The sequence below is a fragment of the Montipora capricornis genome, chromosome 13 (genome assembly GCF_036669925.1).
Source record: "Montipora capricornis isolate CH-2021 chromosome 13, ASM3666992v2, whole genome shotgun sequence".
In the NCBI taxonomy this organism is placed as follows: domain Eukaryota; kingdom Metazoa; phylum Cnidaria; class Anthozoa; order Scleractinia; family Acroporidae; genus Montipora; species Montipora capricornis.
In genome coordinates this window covers 25,895,599-25,918,574 of record NC_090895.1, presented here as the reverse complement: position 1 = coordinate 25,918,574, position 22,976 = coordinate 25,895,599, and the positions used below count along the sequence as shown (strand labels likewise).

At 41.4% G+C, this 22,976-nt stretch overlaps 2 protein-coding genes and 1 pseudogene across 3 annotated transcripts in view; 2 read left to right on the top strand and 1 right to left on the bottom strand.

Annotated features, from left to right (window-relative positions):
* Nucleotides 1-28: 28 nt before the first annotated feature.
* LOC138028417 (leucine-rich repeat-containing protein 74A-like) lies at nt 29-2,859 on the top strand. Its single transcript, XM_068875955.1, has one exon. The coding sequence runs from the start codon at nt 1,487-1,489 to the stop codon at nt 2,843-2,845; it is 1,359 nt and encodes a 452-aa protein (XP_068732056.1). The 5' UTR covers nt 29-1,486; the 3' UTR covers nt 2,846-2,859.
* A 135-nt stretch (nt 2,860-2,994) lies between these two features.
* The window catches only part of LOC138028414 (protein unc-80 homolog), a 60,800-nt gene continuing 40,818 nt past the window's right edge, over nt 2,995-22,976 (bottom strand). For both annotated transcript variants that reach the window (XM_068875952.1, XM_068875953.1), the window contains 10 exons: nt 11,859-12,070; nt 11,295-11,374; nt 10,976-11,099; nt 10,398-10,437; nt 9,280-9,335; nt 7,945-8,227; nt 6,811-7,032; nt 6,587-6,682; nt 5,584-5,672; nt 2,995-5,178 (listed from right to left, as the gene is read on the bottom strand). In XM_068875952.1, coding sequence (XP_068732053.1) covers nt 4,006-5,178; nt 5,584-5,672; nt 6,587-6,682; nt 6,811-7,032; nt 7,945-8,227; nt 9,280-9,335; nt 10,398-10,437; nt 10,976-11,099; nt 11,295-11,374; nt 11,859-12,070 — 2,375 coding nt within the window. In that variant the 3' untranslated portion in view covers nt 2,995-4,005. The remainder of the gene's footprint in view (nt 5,179-5,583; nt 5,673-6,586; nt 6,683-6,810; nt 7,033-7,944; nt 8,228-9,279; nt 9,336-10,397; nt 10,438-10,975; nt 11,100-11,294; nt 11,375-11,858; nt 12,071-22,976) is intronic.
* LOC138028415 (steroid 17-alpha-hydroxylase/17,20 lyase pseudogene) lies at nt 19,152-20,936 on the top strand (annotated as a pseudogene).

Here is a 22,976-nt window from a genome sequence, read left to right as displayed (position 1 = left end):
TTAAGACTTCTTTTAAGTTAAAACTTACTTATTTAAACATGGAGTATGAGAGGTTGACACAGAACCGTGTCGCTCCTTCCAAACTTGAAACGCAGCGTTTTTCGTATTGAAGCACACAATTATTCCGCTTATACAAGGAGTAATATCACTTTACTTTTGCCGCAAAAAAGTAGCGCAAAAACACGAACGAAATCTCGACAAGACCAACTTGATTGTCACGGAGAGAAACTACAAAAAAGCCTGGCTTGGGTTTCTTTTCATTGGATGAAAAAGTGGCGCGATATTTTTCGACTATACTTAAAGAGTAGCACTTCAGAGAAACCGCTTGAACGTTCTCGACATAAAATTCAACCGTCTTAACTGAAGGTTCCACAACTTTTTGTCAATTAATAGCATCATTTATTAACTAGCCTTACCACAATATTTTAGTCACATTTAGGCAACCTTAAATGAAGACAAACTTTCTTAATTATTAACTAGTGCCACCTTTCATTTCTTTTTGAGAAAACTCGTATGTATGTAATCAGTTAATCACAATAGATGTTCAATGTTCCAAATACCAATAATAATATACAATTTCCATGTTCAAACTGTTTTTGTTAACTGAAAACAAACCATCTCTTTTATTAGTAGTCTTTTGTTTCTAATAAACACTATAAATATTTCATTGACTCCTATCGTCAGAGTTTTTAATTGGCAATCGTTAATTGCTGTCTTCGTAATTTTCTTGATTATATCAATGAGCTCTGCCTAATGCTTGAAGTTGCTATCAAGGTCTTTTGAGTTACAATGTAAACTCGCAGTGCAGAGGGTTCTCTAAAATGCTACTTCTGAGACCACTGAGTTTGACTGTGAACAGACGCATGTCTAATACGATATAAAGTATGACAAACTACTTTTTCATTACTTTCGCCACGGTTTGTCTTCAATACCCCACAGACCTAAAACAATTACCTCAGCGGTAAACACCGATCTTAAGATATGATCTAGTATGTAGTTGTTGTTGTAAAGAATCGTCTCGAAAAAAAAAAACCATCATCGAGAATCATAAGAATGAGTGTAACAAGAATAAGAGTTCGTGTTACAAGCGAGTTTACAGCGATGCGGATCACTCACACTTTAAAACTACATGAAGGTCTCCGCTAGGGTTAGAGGACCTTGAAAAAAAAGGTTCCCGATAACTCTGACAGTTCGGCATCAAGTGATTCCGTTTTGAACGCTGTGTTGCCCTCACATGACGAGATTTGAGATCTCTGTCGATGGTAGGTGTTCAAAGTAGAAGTGCATTGAGATTGGCCGGCTGTCTGGTTGGATCTCCACCTCATGTGTATACAAATATCAATCCAGTGTGAAGGCGAAGCAGATGAAAAACCTTTCCCCCGACACACATGGAAAATCTTGACCACCTAGCAAGTTAACTTAAAGATCCCCGGTTTTTCATACACCTAAATTAGAGCATACGAAGCCAAGAACTCCAAAACTCAAAATGGAAGACGATGAATTTTTCGATACAGACTTGGAAGACGAAAGCTGTGCTCAAGAATTGGAAGACAAACTAGACCAGGTTGAGATTCGGGAAAGATCGCCTCGAGAAATTTATCTAGAAGTGTGCAAGAGCTGTGATATCGTACCTTCGTCAAGGTTTCTAAAACAATGCTCTTCCGGAAACGTCGATCTTAATCATTATGGTCTGGGAGATCCTGGGACACGGGCGATATGTGTAGCTTTGGAAGGATGTACCAATGTTACCGACCTCCAACTTCAAGATAATGGCATTCGTGACAAGGGAATCACTGCTGTGGCAAAGATGCTGAAGAGAAATCGTTACATCGTTAAAGTAGATCTATCGAGGAATCTGGTTGAGAGAAAAGGCCTTGATGCCCTTGCAGATATGCTCATGCAGAACAACACCTTAAAAGAACTTAACATCAGCAAGTGTAATACGCAAGGTAAAAGCATTTCCGAGTTTTGCAAATCGCTACGGTTGGATGCACCTTTGACGTTATTGAATTTGTCGTACAACGATATCGGTGATAAAGGAGCCATTGTTCTTGGGTCGGCAATTAAATGCAATGTTATTCTGGATTTCTTGGACGTAAGTTGGAACAGCATACGTGTCAAAGGAGCCCAGGCTTTGGCCGAGGGGCTGAAAATGAACACACGACTCAGAGAACTCAATATCGCCTGGAATGGTCTCCTTGACGACGGCATTGCTGCTCTGCAAGAGGCTTTGCTTTGCAATCAAAGCCTCAAAGTTCTTGACGTCGGAAGTAACTGCATCACTAACAAAGGCGTGTTCGCGATCGCGAAATTCCTAAAAACCAACAAAAGCTTGGAAGTTCTGAAAACGGGACGCAACCCATTCCAAAGCTATGGCGCCTGTGTGCTCTTGCGGGCGATCCAGAAGAATCCATCCAGCGTTTTGAGAGAGTTACAAATGGATGACATTGTTTTTGACAAGGATTGTGCTCGCGAGCTCGAACTAGTACTGGAAGGAAGGCCATCTTTCACATGTTCCTGGAATATTAGTATTATCGGAGAGCGCAAGTCGGATCAGACAAAGAAACCAGAACTTACTGACATTTACTTGGCATTTGTGCGTACACGGGGGCTTCGTTTTATTGAATTGTTCAAGATCCTATCGAAAGACAGCACTGGACAGAGACTTACCAAAGAGGACTTTGTTCGGGGAATGAAAAAGTTAAATGCGCCAATGCACGATTTTAAATTAAGGGAACTGTTTGATATGATGGATGCCAATAAAAACGGTGTAATTGTGTTTCAGGAGTTTGTCTTGTGGACCCGCGAACGGTATCAAGCATCAGGGAAAGTACCTCAACCTTAAGATTAAACTGAATTATGGGGAAAAATAAGGCGCCGAGCTCCGTTAATCCGGCCTAAAGTGGATGTAACCATTGACACTGTGTTTGTAGCCTGACCTCAATTTGGAAATAGGGAAGCAGTATGGCCGAATAGAAATTGTAAATTGCATGATTGTGACTGAATACAGTATAATTCCCCCGACTTCTCAAATGCATTGCTAATCTTCTTGCTATTTATATACTGAGCCTATTACACTGTTCACATGGTCTCAATTAAAAAAAAAACACAGAGGTCTATCTTGAGATCAAGTGAGAAAGATACAACCTTTTTTCAAAAAAATACTAAATATATACAAAGGAAAGTTTACGTTTGAACGAACTACCCTTCTTTTGTGACTGTGGAAGTTTCTTCTAACAATTGCTTGATATAATTTGATTTGATACTTTTACTTTGTATTTACACTCAGTGTAGAAATTTGAGTCTGCCTAATTCAATCAAGCTCAGTTAATTTTTTTCCGACGGGAGTCAAATAAACTGCTTCCTCAGCGTTTGTTATTTATGGGTTGTTCTTCATAGGGACTTGTAAAGAATGGCATTCACATAGTTTTGACTAAAAGAAAAGATAGCACGTTGCTGTTATTACGCGTTTGTTAACTGTTAGAGAGATACTCTAAGGGAGACCACTGACCTTCACAAGCTTTCGTGCCCGGCGTGTCCGAGGTATATCTCGGCAAGGAAAAGAACGGACCCTACCTCCTACAAACGGCGTCGATTGATAAGTACTTTTCTCCCAAGTCGAGAACCTCGCTGTTCCTTAAAAGTCTTTCAACAAATTTTTACTATTACAGTGCGACGCGCCTTACCGTCGCCAAATTATCCGCCAGTCAGGGTATACGAATTTCATTGACAGTCACGCCTACTTGCGAAGTTCGTACGGTTGTTACTTGAACACCGTTGCCTGGGTTGTTGTGTTGACGTATTTACACGTAGTTGTCAAATGTAAAAGTTTGTTGGGTGGCCACGGTAAGGCGCGTTGCACTGTAAAATGTACTTTATTCCTCTGTGAAATGTGGTAGCCTAATCTGTGATCACTCTCGAAAAATTAAAATCACATTTGTTACAACTGTACACTTCCACACATGGATGACTGTTTAGCCAAAACTGTTGTTGGAAAGCTGTACCTCAAACAATGGTCTCACGTTCTGATTCAGAATCGTCAAACGCTGAGATACTCTGAGACGCCTCACCCTCAGAATAAACTTTGTGCCACCATCGCGTGCGATTGAGTCTGTGCCCACTCTCCAAATCGTAATCCGGCAACTTCCAGTTAAACTCAGCGGTGGCTGATCCATTCCTTTCATTCACAGAATTAGAGTCGCGCTTTCCGTCTTGCCGGACTCTGATTTTATCAGGAGGGACGGGAGGAAGAGGCGCTATAGACTCTAAGATATCAGGACAACTGCCATCTGTGTCTTGAAGCGGGGAGCCTCTCGACGGAGAGCCGGAGGGTGAAAATGAAATTGTCACAGACTCCGGTTTAGCCATAGGTGGCGTTAACGATGCTTGTGACTCTCTTCGATCGGAAGCAGCATCAGATTTGATTTCATCTGTCACAAAACCTTCCATCTCGAACCTCTTTCCACGACTCTCAACAATACCAACCGCTTTCCTCCCTGCCTTAGCTTTCATGCCGGTTGACGCACTGCTTGATGTGCCGGCCGAAGCTCTCCTTTCAGCTATCACAGTTGCAGCAGCAGCACGGAAGCGGTCAGCAAAACGCCTGGGCGTTTTCCCTGACCTGACAGCAGCACCCCGCTGATGCCCAAAAGGACCTGCGCCTGCGCCCGAACTGTCTACAGTCAATAGAGGTTTACTATTGTGATCCTCGTGTTCCTCGACACTTTCCTGTTTTTGCAGAAGTCGTTTTTTACGCGTGTCTTTGCCAAACTCTTTTGGAGAAGAATGAACCGTCCCTTGATCTTCATCGAAACTCTGCGCCGGTGAAAAAGAAACAGATTTCTTGACTCTGACGCTTGCCGATCGCATCAATATCGGCTTCCCTTCCTCTGTTTTCGTTTTACTAGGCTCATCTGGAGCGCTAGAAGAGCGTTCTCGCCCCAAAGGTGGAGGCTGTAGCACAAAAGTATTTTCCTCTTCCTTCCATGTTTCTCCCTTTTCGCCTATTTCTTCTAATCCTGCTTTTGGTCGCTTTTGTTTGATGGCAGATATTTCGTTCACAAAATGAGCGATGAGTGCATTACGGCAGTTTACCATTAGAGGGGCCCGCGATAACTTTTCCAGCACCCTCTGCTTTAATGCACGCTCAACAGCGCTCTTGTATCGGAGATGGACTACCTGCCATGGGAACAAGACAAAGGACACGACAACAAACAAAACATTGTGTAAAACGAAAATTCTTCCGCCTTGAAAGGGTCATCGAGGCATTTCAAGTTTCAAACAAACAAAAGCAGACAACAAACTAAAAAATCGACAACTTACGTGTTTTCGAGTGAGTAAGTAAGTAAGTAAATACTCTGGCTTAAAAGCAAAGCGATGTATAGCCGACGCTTAGCAAGTGAAAACGTGACTGTACGACCAAGTTCTTTACCTCTGATTGGGCAAAAATGCACAGCGTGCGTTATTTTAGGCCAATCACCTAATGCCACGAATTTTTCAAAAAGTAGCGAAATTCATAATGGAACCCCGCTATCAATCAGTCAACTAACCAATCCACAATGTGACAATCTATCAAAAGTTTACCTTTGTTGTGACGAGCGGCATTATCAACAGGAAAAGAGGCGTTCGATGCGACACACAGAAGTTCATGAAGTCCCAAAAACCAACATTACCTACCAAAAAAATATTTATTATCGGAGGGTTTTTAGGCACAGTAATTCAATCAATGATAAATCATCAGTAAGTAACAAAGGAAATTGTTCATTATACAAACAGTGAGGGTCGGAAAGAAACCGAAACAAAGGCCTTTCAGGGATTGGAACCCTAGCTGTAGTGTATTCAAAGGGAAGTTTAAACTTTGCGTCTACAGTTGACGGCAAACGCGAAACTTTAGCCCGCTTTACATTAGCACAAAAATCTGGCAAGGCACTCCGAATTCTCGATACCGTACCTACGTTTTTCGAGCACGGCACGGTAATTTTTTCGCGTGTAAACAGAACAAAGAGAAGGCATATTAGGCAAACGTGCCAGAAACTATTGGGGTGTCGAGCAAATCTCTGAAGGTGTGCTCGCGATCGGCAGTCCAGAGTGCCTTTCCAAATTTTGTGCGTGTGTAAAAGAGGTTTTAATCTCTCTGATGGGGTCCTTAACCAGTAGTCATGTAGCCGGGTTCAGTAAAGCCAGTCCAACTGAAACCTGGCTTTCTTGTCACGACTTTAGCTTAAATCAGTGACAAATAAACTGCAAACAAGAATTGTTGCCAAAACTAAAAAACCTGTCACTGATGCACCACGCAAGTTTTAGTTTAAAAGATACCAACCAATATAAGTAACAGATGGTACTTGAAAGGAGAATAGGCCTTTTGCAACTAACGATCATATGGTACAAAATCCGCCATGCTGGAAGGCAAGCTCATTATTATTCCCTCACTGGGACATTAAAACAAAGAGACCTGAACCAGTCAAGCTTGACTTGCCTTTGTTTTAATACGGTCCCAGTGGGGGAATAATAATGAGCTTTCCCTCCAGCATGGCGGATTTTGTACCATGTGATCGTTAGTTGCAAAAGGCCTATTGTAACCACTCACATATATTGCTGTCTACAACTGTCTCCATGGCTTGGTAAATTCGATACCATTCAGAAGCGAGACTGTCCTCAAAACAAACCATCAGCACTTTGAGGCCTGAGAACAAAAGGAAAATTGAATCGAAATTATGGGGGGGAAGGGTGGGGTTTGGGTATCGTCGCTGGTCTTGCGGATTCTTTATATTCGTAAAGCCATCAATGGATGGCGTTCGCGTCTTTTCTTACCAAGATAAGCTGCGACGTATAAACTATCAGGAATCTCTCCAACTGATGTTCTAGCCTCGTGTGGTACAGAAAAGGTTAGGGAGCGAGGTAGGTCCAGGCTTTCCTCAACAAAAGACAGCCGAATGGGATTTTGGCCGGGCGTTTCCGGGTTCTTGGTAGTGACAGTAGCAAGGAAACAGCTCAGTGCGTAGGAAACATCACTTAACGATGCTTTTGGCGCATCTGAAAACAAACCGAATTGTAAAGGAAAACATTACATCTCACATTCACGAAACTATCGGGAGAGGTTTTCACTTCAATAAATATAGCTAATTATTGAAATTTGGGCACAAATTTCTTTAGATTTGCAAACGATTTCTATGAATGTACCGGCGATATACTAGGGAGTTTACGGCTACGGCAAAGACAGCGCCAGTGGTTAAAAGAGGGAAAAAGATGAAATGACCAATTTTAAGGATTTGACGACCACGTGGAAAAACTACAGTGAATCGTTCCTTCAAGTCCGTACATACCAATCCGGTTATAGGATACTTCGCCCATATTGCACAATATTGCACATATTGCACATCACTGAAACGAGCAGTCTATCTAAGTTTAAGTTTCATATTAGATGTAAGGATCTTACTGAACTGATAAATGGCAACAATTGCCCCGCGTGCGTAATTTGTACTTCTTAAGATGTGCCCGTGTTGTTAGAATTATTTTGATTATTTTAGCATATTGTAAATGTATATAAAAATTTATAGCTTACTTCTTATTTATTAGTTATCATAATATCTTATCTTTATGTTGTGTCCCCAATTAGCGCGAGCTAAATACATCGACACATGAATAAAGTTCATCATCATCATCATCATCATCATCATCATCATCATCATCATCATCATCACATAAACAAGATGGAATCGTCGTGAAATACTTGGAATAGCTCAAACTTATAATTTGAAGCGACCTTTTCGTCGCCGTCGCCATCGCCGTAGCCGTAGCCGGCGTGGTTCCTTAAACTCCCTTCTGTTAACAGTAACCTTGCGATGGACTAACATCCCTGCTCTAGGGAGGCGTTACAATGCTCGTATGCGACTTACCCTTACCCGTACCGTACCGTACCGTACCTTTCCCTATATGTAAACTTACCCGATCTTCCGGATCCTAGTCTGATACAAATTGGCAAAATCAAGCGCACGAAAATCTTCTCCGTTCTCGCAGGGCTGCCCAAGTTATCTGTGTTACCACAAAGTTCTTTCAATGAGCACTGCTCCTTTATGACGTGCATCAGTCGTGAAGCAAGCTTGATCACCGTGTCCGAAAAAAACAGGGGAGGGGATAACATTGGCGCGAAAGGCAGGTTCGCGGCCACCGAAATTGCTGCGACCGAGCGCTCCTGAATTACAAGGCTGATACACATTTTTACCAGGCTCTGTAACGGAACACACAGCGGGGATTAGCGGAATACAATATGCAAAAGAAAGTTGTTTTTGTTTTCTGTGGGGATTATTTCCAAGTAGTTGGTGTCAGGTTGAGCTGGAAAGTAGGACCCGGCCGATGGTTTAAATCCACAGGCGTTTTTTTCTCTCAAAGAAACTAACTGATTATCTGAACAAAAGATCATCAATTATTACATGGCAAGCAATTCTCAGGCTTAATTTAACACTCTGATTGGCTGCTGGTTTTGGGTCGAGATTTTACATTTCGGACCATTACTATGGAAACGGTCCGTTTCCGTATTTTCTCTCCCTCTCCCAGGAAATTCAACTTGAACAAAAACACAAAAAGGTTTTTAAAAAGAGAAAATTATTGTTATTTTTTTCATCACAACAGTACAATTATAGCAAGCGTAATTTAGGTTACTGTTCAAAGTTCGCGAGGGAAGACGAAGATTACGAACATTCACTAGCGGTGACGTGTCCATTCGCTCAAAGAAACGATGCCATATAATAACCAACTCACTAACCTCACTTTCTCGGGACCGTCCTGGGGAATACTGGCTCTCGGTCATTTTTGGCCACGACCTCGGGCTAGTATTCCCTAGAACGACCCTCGCGCTCGGTTAGTAAGAGCTTTTTAATTTAATATTCAACAACATTGATGAACTAGGCTACTTTGTGTCAATTCATAATTTCCGGCATTCTCAAACCAACTGACAAAAATGGTTGTCTAACGACTATTCTGTGCAACGTATAATTTTCGGGTTAAAGATCGTCTGATGGAAACCTTGAGAACTACTGACAGGACTGTTCTGTGCTGTTCATTTTTTTTGCGCCGAGCAAACTACCTGACTGTACACTTGACTTCTTCACCCATTGATCTTCATTAAAAAAATTACTGTGATTTGTTACAATTTTAGGACGAACACTGATTTGACGTAGTACCCATGATATTTCTATTATTATTACGTAATACTAATAATGTAGGACTACAATTACGTAATAATGACTCCCCTTATCAGCTGACTATCACTTTATTCTTTACCTTCATATACGGGGAGTGCGCAATTGATGGCCTTTTGCACATAATCAAGTAAAGACCTGAGGAAAGTGAGGACGAAAACAGCTATAAGACGAACCTAACTAGCAAAACAAAAATCAGAATTTCTGATCGCGCACACTTCTCTAGGAAAACTGGGTATTATTGAACAAGTTATTTCAAGCCAGAAAATACTCCTTGGTAACAGAGACTCCATTAATGAAAAATACTGAACTGATCCCACGACACTTAACTCTCACGGTGCCTCTCTCCACCCAGGTCTATGAATGGGTACCGGCGAAATGCTGGAGGTAACCCTGCGATGGACTAGCATCCCATCCAGGGGGGAGTAGAAATACTCCTAGTCGCTTCATGCTAATGAAACCGGAGATAAGTGTCCGGCCTGATGGGCCTTCTCGCTCGTAAGCAGAGACTTTTACTGAAACCGATTCCAAGGCTTCTCAGGTTCTACCTGGTAAACAGCCCTGGTGCCCGTTTCTCGAAAGTCCCGAAAATTTACGGGCCATTTTTCGGGTGTCACCATTCCCTTTGTATCTCAAGAACGGAGATGATTTAAGTTGTCAAACTTCACATGCAGTCATTTTTCTTTCTGTTACCTTGAAAACATGTTAAAAGATCGGCTTTCCAAAAGAAGCGGTTGGCAGTTTCACAAATGGCTTTTCGGGCCCGAAAAGTTTTCGGGACTTTCGAGAAACGGGCCCCCGAGACGAGGTTAAAAGAGCCCGCCGGGAGGCAGCGTGGTCCAGGTGTTTGCATCCGGTTGTGGCGAGTTTCAAATCCCGCTCACGGTGACCAATGACTGGAATGTGTTCGGGAAAATTTAAAATCTACCGTATTTTGTAAGTAGCCAACTGGTGGCCTTCTTGGCAAAAACGCCATGTTAGCCCAAATCACCACATATGGAACTAAAAAATAGACATCCAAACAACAGCCAACGGCTGTTAACAATGCTCTCTGTATGTGGGCTAGCACGAATGAGTTTTTAACCACGATTTGCGCTCTTTTCATCGTCACTTTTGGATTATTGCAAAGGACTGACTGTGAACTAGCTTAATAGCGGAGAGCACTTCCACTATCAACAAAGCATTTTAACGTAAACGTACCTTTAATATACACTTCAAGAGTTTTCCAGTCTATGCACCTCTACAGGGGAAAAAGGAACAAGCACCATTTAGTTACGTAAATGAGGCCTGACAGCTAAGGAAATTTGGTTGGGTTTAAAACGATCAATATCACACAATTGACTAGGGGCCTTATGCCAAGTTTAAATAACAGACTGAACCAGGAGCTTATCAAGGGAAACCGCTAATTCTCCGCTAATTCCTTGAGTCAACCCTTTCCCGAGTAAATTGTTTTTAGGAAAAGGTTTTTCTTGCGAAAAGTATCATATTTCCCTTGCCGCTGAGATAGCTCTGTTTTGATTGGCTTTTACAACCGTGGGAGTGTTGAATCTCCCATGGGAGATTGGTTTTAACAACTTACAGTGGGAGTGTTGAATCTGCCTAGGGAGGCGTTCTATAAATAAATCTACTCGGGAAAGGGTTGACCCCTGGGAGATTAAGAGTCCCCTTAATAAGCCCCACACTGAACCAAGCCAAACTGTGGAAAATTCCGGCTCCTAGTGGGAGCTGAAGTGGATGGTGATGTTGGTCTTGATGCACTAGGTGCTTGATGTAATTACCGTTAAATCTGGTTTGTTAACGAACTTCTCAAACATTTTGTTCACTCTTTTGAGGATAAGCAAGATGGCAGCTTCTGTAGCTTCAGGAGATCCTTTCAGAAGAGGAAGCGCTTCTGTCATGTACCTAATTTGTTAAAAAAGAAAGATTAGTTCTTCATATCCATGCTGCTTATGACCTCCTGTTCAAAGAGACTTTGACTTTTGAGTCTGAAATCGAAACATTCCTTCGATGCAACCATTCTGTGGAAGAAAATGAATAGTGCTGTCTGTTAAGCCAATTGCGAGTCATATCTAGTTAGCAAAGTGAGATTTTGGTTACCTTTGAACTCCGAGGCTAGCCAGAGTGACCTGATCATACACTGCTAGTTTCAACAGAGAGAAAACTATCTGGGAAAGGGTCTGTTGCAAGGAAACAGAAAATATTCAACACCAACAAAAAGGTAAGCAAAGATGATGATTAATTACGTGCGATACTTCACTTTAAGCTAAATTGCAACTTTATTCGGTGGAGACATTCTCCAACGACGGCGAAGGGAGAGGACGGGGAAGTTTCAGGTTACTTTGCAACGATACCGCCTTAATTTAACAGCTCCAAACATCATTGGCTTCATAGCTCCGTTGGTTAGAGCGTCGCACCGGTATCACGAGGTCACGGGTTCAAACCCCGTTCAAGTCCTGAACTTTTTAGGCTTCTTTACGCAATTGCAAAAATTGCGTTCATAACTGCGAGGATCATAGCCTCACTTGAGCTCTCCTATGGTTGCAATACAGTGGTCGTTATAGAGGTCCGTCTTCGAATTAACATCACTTCGCCTTGTTAGATCAAATGCGTTTCGACTCTTGGAAGAGAAACAGGGGATCCGCGTCAAGTCCTTTTACTAACATTAACACTTATACTGTCTAACAGTTCAGGGACAGTATGTCTCGGTGGCAACGCCTCTTCCAGGTCCTCGAGTCTTGGAGCACAGATCCTGATGTAATCTGACACTAGTATAAGTAGTGCGTCCCTGGGTTTTCGATATTCATCTAACGCCTGCATCACTTCATCCTTTTCCTCCTGAGCCCGTAGTCTCTCCAGAAATGGACGCCCTTTCCCTAAAATGAGAACACAAATGCAAGATTAAAACCTCTCCTACTTACAGCGGTGAGACGCATCGGTGTTTGCGCAGAACTGGCTGTCGTTTCCTAAGAGAGGAATATTCCATTAGAGTACAAAAAGTCTGGTACGACTTCACCGTAGGTTTCACGATTACAAGACAAAAGAAGAGCAGTTTAAGGTGAAGGGTGATTTCATTGCGTAACATTTTGTTATCTTCTGTGTGCCAGTCAAAAGAAGACGAGCAATTCAAACTGACATGCACTTGAAGTTGACCATTGAAAAAGTCTTCTGGCCTATGTCACAAGAATATGTTAAGTAAGTGAAAAAATGTAGCGGTTAAAAAGAGTGAAAAGGAAGGAAAAATGTTTCAAGGCAGATAAACTATTTTTGACAGCTAATGTCCGCAAAAGGTCGATAATCAATCGTCACTGTGTTTTGTGACTCCTGCTTCTCCATACAGCAATGCACTCTGGTCGCCGTGCGCTGTATTATGGAGAGCCATCAAAGCCAAAAGCACCGAGATATAGCACAAGTGCCTTAAATAATAGCTGTTGTTACACTAGCCCTTTTATATAAGGTAGGTAAGGTAAAGTCTGCTACGAGCCTAGAAGGCCCACGAGGCCGGCGCTTATCTCCGGTTTCTGTAGCATGAAGCGACGAGGAGTATTTCTACTCCCCCCTGGATGGGATGCTAGTCCATCGCAGGGTTACCCCCAGCATTAACTTCGCCGGTACCCATTTATACACCTGGGTGGAGAGAGGCACCGTGAGAGTAAAGTGTCGTGCCCAATACCATGGGTAAATAGCATTTGCCCACGGGCAAGGACGCTTTGTGTGTAACTGCTTTCCTTAGACCGAAACTGCCCTAGGGTTCTTTTCATGGATACATCAAAAAGACCAAAAGAACTTCCCGTGACAGTTCCTGAACTGGAAAGTACGGTTTATCTGCTCCCTGAGGTGGCTTGACCAATCATAAAGCAGAACGTATCTAATACACGAAGACCCCTAATTACATTAATTATACCCAATTATTTTACCCTGGGGGGAGGGGGGGGGGGTCTTTTACTGTGCAACCGAATCCCCAAGGGTAACATGAAATCTGAGCTGAACAAAACCCACGCTATTTACCCTCCGGAAAAGCCCCAAAACCCTAGGTGTGTGTAACCACGACTAATGATTACGTTGCTGCTCGCACGCTTCGTTCGCTACGTAGCAATAAATAGCTTATACTTTTTGAGTAGCGTTTTCTTTCCTTCTAGAAATAGGCTTGCACGAGGGGCCAGGAAAACCGGAGTACAAGGAAAAACCCTCTCTGCACAAGAATAGAACGTCATTTTCAAGTTTACTTTCCAAATAGTTCAAACATGTCGCCACTTTGACTACACATTCTTCCGCAAACCTTTCCCCGATTAGTTCTTAGTAGGTGTGAAGTAGATCAAGGAATACGCGACTTTAAAAGCAATCAACTGAAACTTAACAGTATTAACGATAAGAAGTTGTCTGTATTTTGTTGTCAACGGCACTGAATTATATAGGATGCTCCATGATCGTGTATGCTCAAGAAACTGATGTGCCTAGACTGCCGGATTGCGCAGTAGTGTCTTGTAGTGCGCAGAGCAGTTGTTCCCAAGCGCTCGCGTTTGAGTTTACTTTAAAAGAGTTTGCTCCGTTCCCTCCTTTTTCTCACTGATATTATGTGCGTGAAGCTTGCCTCCTTCCTGCCCTTTCTCTCTTAGAAGGCTTAAGAGGATTCGCCAGTCATGAGAGAAGTCTCCATATAGCAGACTGGTAATAGAGGAGGTACTTGGATGTTTAAGGGCCGATTTACACGATACGATCAGTTGTCGCATGCGACAAGCTCACGACAGGCCTTCGACATGACTTACGATTGTCGCAGCGTTTTAAAACATGTTTTAAAATGCTACGACATTTTTTCTGACGTACACAACAATCGTAAATCATGTCGTGGGCCTGTCGTAAGCCGTTGTCGCATGCGACAAAGTCGTACCGTGTAAATCGGCCCTAAGAAACCTAAAGTCCACTCTTCCACACAACGGCTACTAATGGAAAAGAAACTAGTAGAAGCAAACCGGCCCACAAATAGTTGAAGAATCCAACCTGGCTACAAAAAGCAGAGAAAATGCGTTACAGCGCAGCAGCACAATATGAACGACCTTGTGAGAGCAATAACCATAGAAAACGTCCTCTGTAAAAGAGTTCGTGATAATTTCGCCTTCTGTTAAAATCTTAGACTTTTTCTCATTCTAAGGGTTTACTGAAGATTTAGTTAATAAAGTAAAAGAAAGAGCTTATTGGCTATTTAAGTCATCTTTGACTTAATAAATTTCCCGCGAATTTTTTGTTCCAAGCTTTTCACGTAAAATATTATTTCTCGCTAAGCGTTGCATCTTTTGTGTTAAAATAAACGCTCAAAAGAAAGATTATTTAACAATCTTCCAGTAGAATTTTTTTTGGGAATTTAAAGTCCCGCAGACAGGTTCAATGTATTTTGGTTTTCCCTTCACAAGTATGCGGTATTGCGCAAAGATCGTCAAAACCTATTTCAAAACTTTGAAATTTAAATTCCAACTCATTCACGTCGTCGGAGTTGTTGGTATAACATTTAGGTCGTGTTCTATTGGGATCAACCGTTTCAGCCGCAACCGGTTTAGGTTGAAGCGGTTGAGGTTTCCCAATACAACACTTTTCCAACCGTTTTCGGTTGAAACGCGGTAACTCCTGGGAATAGTTATTACCAGACTTCTCACGGTTGACAAGTTGAGGGAAAGCGACATGGCAGGAGCCCGCGGCCGACTTTAAATGGCCCGCGTAAATGACAGCGGTCGCTACCAATGCTTTTTCAACCGTTTCAACGTAGTTTGTTCCCTGCTAGCAGACGTCTTCCTTTTTTTTTGCGTTCGCTGGGTTGACGAGTACGGGAGAAGAGACCCCTGCCATGGGACGTCTTAACTCGCTTTGATCCAACCGCTCTTCAAAACGCATGCCTCATGATATGTTTGCTGACTGTGACTTGAGCCCACTGTGTCCCGCGCATTCCTTTACAGTAATTCCGCTGTTGTTAAGTGAGCCCACACAACATGCAGTATGACGTAAGGATTCGGTCGCTAAGTAACCGCCTCGCGTGCTCAACACAGCGAGTTTCGACCCATGGAAGAGATCTCTTCTCCCGTACTCGTCAACCCAGCGAACGCAAAAGAACAGAGACCTCTGCTAGCAGGGAACCTATTTTGATACCGGTTGAAAGAGTCGATCAATCAAACCAACCGAAAACGATTTTTCCGAATAGAACACTAAAAAACCCAACCAACTAAAAACGGTTGATCCCAAACGAACACGACCTTACATTCCAAACATATATCGTTTATTCCCGGACCCCGAAAATGCATAGGAAAATGAGATTAACAATTGTAATGTTCTTGATGTGATTATCTTCTATAAAAATGGCCATTTTAAGCTGAAAATTCTTAATTGCGGCATTTGACGCCGTCCTACTTGTAAATAAACACGTCGCCTTAGAGAGTTCACGTAAATGACTACCTTCCAGTAAATTCTTTGAAAAAAAAGGACTCTTAGTTACAAGACTGTCCAAAGAATCCTTAAGGAACGGGCAGAGGTTATCTTTCACAAGGACTCCACCATTTGTAAAAGATAAACGCATTCACAGACTATTCGGCCAATTTTGACTAAAATTAGACTTTCTGTAAATTAGAGACATGGTTTCCTGTTCTATATAGTTAGATTGTTCACTGAAACCTGAAATGAGATCCGACAAAAAGTCATGTCAGGAGAATTCAGGTGTCTTCTTGTATTTCGGCTTTAGTTCATAGTTATTGAAACGATCCCAGCTTCAGAGTGAACAGAACCTTGGCTTTTTATTTGAATGGTCAGACTCTAGTATTCAATACATGGATTTAAAAGTGTAGAACATCTTAGAAAAAGCTATCAGTATTATATACATTGTTAAGAATTTTGTACAGGGTAGTTGTGAACTGTGGCGAAAGGAAACCAAAACTAATTTTAAAATCACTAAGGAAATTCCAGCTTTCATCCACAGACTAGAAACAAGTAAATTGCAATATAATGACAGAAAATAGAGTGTATTAGAGGCCACCTTTAAATAATTTCAATGGCCATATTCTGCGGTTTAATTCAAAGCACCGACGGACAGATATGTCTCAGTTCACAATATAAGTATTACCTAAGAACAAAGAACTGCTTTATATAGATTACAATCACAAAAAAGCACCATATAATATAATATAATGCAATCTTTGTAGCAAGGGATTTGATCTTAGATAAGAAAGATTCGGAAAAAAGAATGAAATTGGTCGTAATGAGATACAAGATAAGTCACCACAGTCACACTAATAATTTAATCTAGGTATTTATTCATTTATTTTTGCCCCCTTTTCTCTTTCGTCGCTGACTGTTTTGGTATCCTGTATAGTCTCAAGACTTCTAGGATTGTTAAATATGTATGTATGTATGTATTAATTATTCACCCTAGAGACTAGGTGTCTGATGTTTTGATGAGAGATTAACAGGAACGAAACCAATTGCAAAAATAGCATTTTAGCAGGTGTTTGTAAATTTTAATGTGAATCTCCGTAAAAACGATGGATTTCTAACTTCTATTCCATGTAATCGTATTTCGGATTACGACTAATCGAACGCAGCCTTAAAACGATAAAAAATTAGAAGGAAATAGACTTCGAAAGTGGGTGAAGAAACATTTCCAGGGCGTGACAAGTATGCGTCCCCCGTCTTCCAATGGGATTTCTACTCCCTCTACTCCCAACTGGGTTAAACAAAATGAGATTTACTCTTTGACTACGAGTTACATTATTCTGCGTTCTCCTTTGCTGGATGTCAAAAATTTTGATGAAAAACCCAGTTACTGTATAGCTCTCGATTTTGTAGTCATGATAGAATAACTCGGAGAAGCCGAGAACGAAAAAGCGGAAACGCTGGGTGGGAAATTTAATTCTAAGTATACCAAATCCAATTAATGGCAAAGAGCAATTTAAGAATGCATTCAGTGTGACCCGAGTTCGTCTAAAATTAGCCAACATCAAAAATACTTCGCTTGCCCCTGACGCTACCAAAATAGAATGTTTTTCAAAGAGTTGTAAACAATTCTTTGAAACTAAATCTTCGCGATTTCAATTGAAACAAATATTACAGGAGATGACCTTCCAAAACCGCAACTCTTGCATCAATTTTGCCTCTTCAAGAATTTTATACTTTTCATCGGTATGAACCAACGTAAATTCAATGCATGTATTTATTTCAGAACACCAAAGAGTCAAACGATACGGGCGCTATGCTAAGCACTACGCCAGTTTTTTCGGCCAAGTAGCTTAGACACTTCAATCGCGAAAAAAAGACAACGCGGCAATTTTGTCGTAAGGTTTCATTTGAATGGTCAAACTTAAGATTTCATCGACAGAATCACCAGTTTGAGACACCTTGTAATAGCAAAACAGCAAGATAGAACAATAATGCTCAGTAGATTTTAGTTTAGAGACTTAGAGTAGATTAGGTGCATGGCAAATGCCTAGTAGCTCCTACCGATTAAAACGTAAGGATCACCTGGCACAACACAATGCAACAGCGATTGCAAAGTACTAGAAAGTACCTTCATAAGACTGGAAATGACACTCATTAAGGACTCGCTAAAGACAAGAGACAAGAGACAAGACAATGAGGAAAGCCGATCAGTACAATACAGGGTAGTGAATCAACACTTCAACACTCAAGAATACTCGTTATTTTTAGTGTTCAGGGCAATTGAATGTGGTCCTAAATTCCGGAAAAGTAATTTCGAATAAGTGCAGTTACACAAAAATTGCCCGTGAGCCACTGGAAGAGCGTAAGGCCCGATGCGCTAACAGTCTATGATTTTGGGTCAGTGCACAGCTATTAGAACGGCTCTCGGGATTGGCTCAAAAAACAATGGACCAAAACAAACGACCAATCAACGATGGACCCTAACCCCAAAAACAATAGAGCTGCGTCCTAAAGGGATCCAATGAAATTAGAGGTCGTAAAAATGATTTTAGTATGTTTAGATTTCCAGTATTTGTCGCTAAAAATATTATGAACATTGGAACCAAGATTGCAAAAGACATCACTGAAGAAAGTGATTTTCTAATGTTGCGAAATCTTTTGTTCGTTTTTGACTTGTATTGTCAATGTATAATAGTGTAGTAGTTCTCAAGTTTTAAACTCAGTTGATTAACGTGGTAGCTGAATGTAACAGACAATTCCAGTGATATTGAATGTGTACGTATTTTCTCCATTTTCAACTGACAACTACTTAGGTTACTCACTTAACTGCATCATTTTAAATGAACCAACCAGCATGTTCTTTAAGAGACTCTAGTGCTTCTTGATACGGTGGAGCGAGCAACAAGAATATGTCAAGTTTTCAATGGTAGGTATCGGAACGTTAGTCTTTTCTCAGAACAAAGAATGAATCCCGGGGCCTAAGAATCGTTTAATGGGATTAAGTTACTACGTCGATTTAAGACGACAATTCCCTATGCACGTTCACGCTGTTTCAAACTTTCCAGCTTTTTACAAAGACTTTAAGTGGGTAGTTAATTGAACCTATTCAAGCAAAACCTTTCAAGATGGAACTCGATCATTGTTGAAAAAAGTACTCTTAACTGCGATGCCGAAGTCAAATCATTAAAATCTCAAGGCCTGAAGGTCGAGAAAAATGTTACTCCGTAACACGCATATCTGAAATTTGCATGAACTACCTCAATACATTACAGTTGAACAAGTCTTTGATGTAGAAAGCTAGGACCTTAATTATGTACTTCCAATACAAGAACGGGAACTAGTAGAACGCACTTAAGGATCATTTCACAACTAAAAAATGATTCGGTGATGGATTCTTTTTAAGTACGCCAGACTTATTAATGGCCTAAAAGAATTAAATCAATATAAGGGCATGGTATGGTATCTTCGCATTGTTGAAATATCCCACGTGCCTTAATTGCATGTCACTAATTTTACGTTTCGTTTAACCCTGTTAAGAGTGTAGATTTGGAAATTAACAAAGTGTGCCGCGCAAACAATACTTTTAAAGGGTTACCAGACTTAACAAAGACGGAAACCCTTGAGACAGGAGATTACGAGCTTCTCCAGTGAAGTAGCAATGGCTTTAAAAAGAAATGACTTCAGTCAATGGCATCCAGTTGTCGAACTAAATCACTGCACGATGTTTATCGAAGGTTTGATAATATTGATTAGTTTTGTGGTCCTTTATTGCATGATACAGAGCCTTGTAAACAAAATAATGAATTATCCACCGGGGCCCACCGCTCTGCCAATCGTTGGTAACCTCTACAACTTGGGAACCTCACCACTGGAGAACCTGACGAAACTAAGCCGTAAGTATGGAGGCATCTTCCAGATATTCTTGGGAAGTCAGCGTGCAGTTGTTGTAAGCGATATTGACACTGCCAGGGACGCACTTTTAAGAAACGTCACCGATTTTGCGGGAAGACCAAGCGTACCATCAGCAGACATATTTTCCCATGATGGCCAGAACATTGCATTTGGAAATTTCTCAACAGCATGGAAAATGCAAAAGAAGATCGCTCTTGGAGCACTTAAACTTTACAATACGGGAATAGAAAAATTGGAACGCGTTATCTTAAGGGAGGTTCAAGGGGTAACCGAGCAGTTTGACCTCAGCAAAGAGGAGCCATTTAACCCGCACGACAGCATAAGCTTGGGTGTGCTAAACGTTATCTGCGCATTGACGCTTGGTTCCCGTTACAGCGCAACTGATCCCGAGTTTCGCAAAGTGGTAGAACTGAACGACACCTTCTCGGCAACGCTTGGACTCGGAAATCTCGTCGACATATTTCCGTCCTTAAAACACGTGCCTTTCGACTCGGGAAACATCCGACGACTCAAACGAGCGGTAAAAGAGAGGGATACGATACTGGCTCGGAAATTCAAGGAGCAACTCGAGACACACGAAGAGGGAAAAATTCGGGGATTCACTGACGCTTTGATTAAAGTGATGAAAGACGCCGAGAGCAATGACCAACAGCTCAAATCACTGATATCACAGAATCACGTGTTGATGAGCATGGCCGATATGTTTGCCGCTGGATCAGAAAGTTTAACTTCGACGCTACTTTGGGTGCTACTACTGTTGAACAACTATCCCGAGGTACAAGCAAAACTGCACAAAGAACTTGACGAGGTGATCGGACCAAAGCGGCTGCCAAGTCTAAAGGACAAACATGATTTGCCGTATCTCGAGGCAACCATAGCTGAGGCTCTTAGGCTGAGACCAGCGGCACCCCTTGGGGTACCCCACAAGGCACTCGTGGATACGACACTGAACGGATACAACATTCCCAAGGAGACTACCCTAATACTTAATTTATGGGCAATGCACCATGATCAGAAGCACTGGGAGAGGCCGTCTGAATTTGATCCCGATAGATTCTTAGATAAGAACCGAAACGTATTAAACCTGTCCAAAACGAGCTACCTTCCCTTCTCAGCTGGAAAGCGAGTTTGTTTGGGCGAGCCATTGGCCAGAGTCGAACTCTTCCTGTTCGTTGCCCAGTTGATGCACCAGTTCAAGATAGAAAATCCGCCCGGCTACCCTCCCCCCTCCCTGGAGGGGAAGATCGGCATGGGACTCAAACCAAAACCGTACAAAGTGTGCATCAAGAGGAGATACTAGACGGTTAAAAGGTTCAAATCCGTAAAACCTAAATCAGTAGAAAATAAAATACATGAACAAATCGTATGCGATTTTAGCATTTTAACAATGAGAGAAATAAATCATTGGAATAGAATTGAGTCAACTGTGAGAAACAGTCTTTCGTCAGTTGTCGGTTTCTAGTTAGCAACAGGAGTTACAGTATCTGTCATAAAGAGAACTCAGCAGTGCTCAAATCTGAGAACAGGATATCCAATAGACCTAATCGGCTAACTCAATAATATACCCAATTCAAATCCTTTGGGAATAAAACGTTTTGTTCCAGGTATTTCCATATCATTTAAATATGAATGCTACATTGTCATGCAAATACAATACACAAAGAATCTTAATCCCGGTAGATTTGAATTGGGTACAACATTGAGTTAGCCGATTAGGTCTATCCACCTTTAGTGTTAACAATCGGTGAAAGAGCAAGACTCCTAACGAAACGAAAAGAGGTTGAATCCCTTTCAACCGATGAAACACATCCTAACCAGGAGCATCATTTACAGTCACTTTATGGCACTATGCCACTGAATTCCTTTATTTACTCGAATCCTGCCCACTCTTAAAGCGCTTTGCTTTTGTCAGAACTCATCAGACCCATCAGTTTGCAAAGGAAATGCAACAATTTGAAGGAACACTTGCATGAATATGATAATCCCTCGCAATCCTCTGGAGGAGTATATATCATCCTCGAAGTGTGTTAATTTGAATGCGTTGTAGAGTTAGTCCTTCCAAATGCCTGCTCTGGCGGGTCAGTTCTGTCAAATGGAAAGCGCCCTTAAAATTTCACATACGACGCTCAGACAACCTTTAACTTCATCTTGTATAGTCAACATCAAATCGCGTTTCACAGCTTTCTACGGACGCATTTGAAAGCCACTCGAGTTGAATGTACCTCCGATGAAGCTTATCACAAGGTTTTTACATGGAACAACACCATCTCCACAGCCTTCTGCCTCCAAAACATCAATCATCATACAATCTCCGGCGGCAAAGAACTTTTAGCCTGCCAGGTTTTAAAACTGAACGTTTTAAAAAGACAATTATTCCTGCAATGCGCAGCCGTCACAATCCAGCGCTGCCAATTTAACATTACGTACTTACACTAGCATAAGTTTAAATTGAATATAAGCCTTTTAAAATATTCTTTGTACATAGTTATGTAATTCAGCCTTTGGATGCGATTTAATTATTTCAATAAACCTATCTATCTATCTATCTATCGATCGTACATAACAATAATTGGCTAGAGGGGAGCAGGGGTGGAGTAGTGGTGACAGCACTCGCCTCCCTCCCCGGGTTCGATTCCCAGATCCGGCGTCGTATATGGGTTGAGTTTGTTGGTTCTCTTCTCTGCTCCGAGAGGTTTTCCCCGGGTACTCCGGTTTTCCCCGCCTCTTCTCAAAAACCAATATGATTTGACCCCACAAGCTATTCAGCTTTAAATCTTGTCGTGCGAAAATAAAGATCTATTCTTTCTACTACTCCTATTATTGTTATTAAATTATGAGGTCGAAACGCGTAACAAACTAAACTGGCGACATATTCAACAAGAAAGACGGCCAGCCGACGCCGTCAATCAACACAAATACAGTACAAGGATTTATACCGGTATATTATATAACTAACAGATTGCAAAACCGGTCGGCAATGCAAAAGGCAAGCAGAGGGTAAGCCATATTGATTAGATGGTTAGTTTCGAAAAAAGAAGTTAACGGTAACGTTACACGGATGTCCCTCATTGAATACATTTATCTAATTGATGTTCTTATTTGTTTCACGTGTCATGGTCCGAAGATTTAATGAACCGCAATCGTTTCAATTCCACTAACCTCTCAACCAATGGTCATAAATAGTGTATTACACAATGATGACAGAGTTGTATCCAGAAGTACAGCACTCACAATTCAACAGTAGTGACACAATGATAAAAATAACTTGAAATATCAAAGAAAAAAAAATTAAAATCACTGATATGGGTACAACTTTCATTTTACTTTCACAGTTGCAACAAATACTGCATATATATCAGTGTTTGTTTTCAAAGAAAAAATAAAAAGAGCAATAAACTCGGTAAGTATAACCCCCCTGGGCCATCCCGCAAAAAAAGAAAGATCGTGTTATTAAATGAT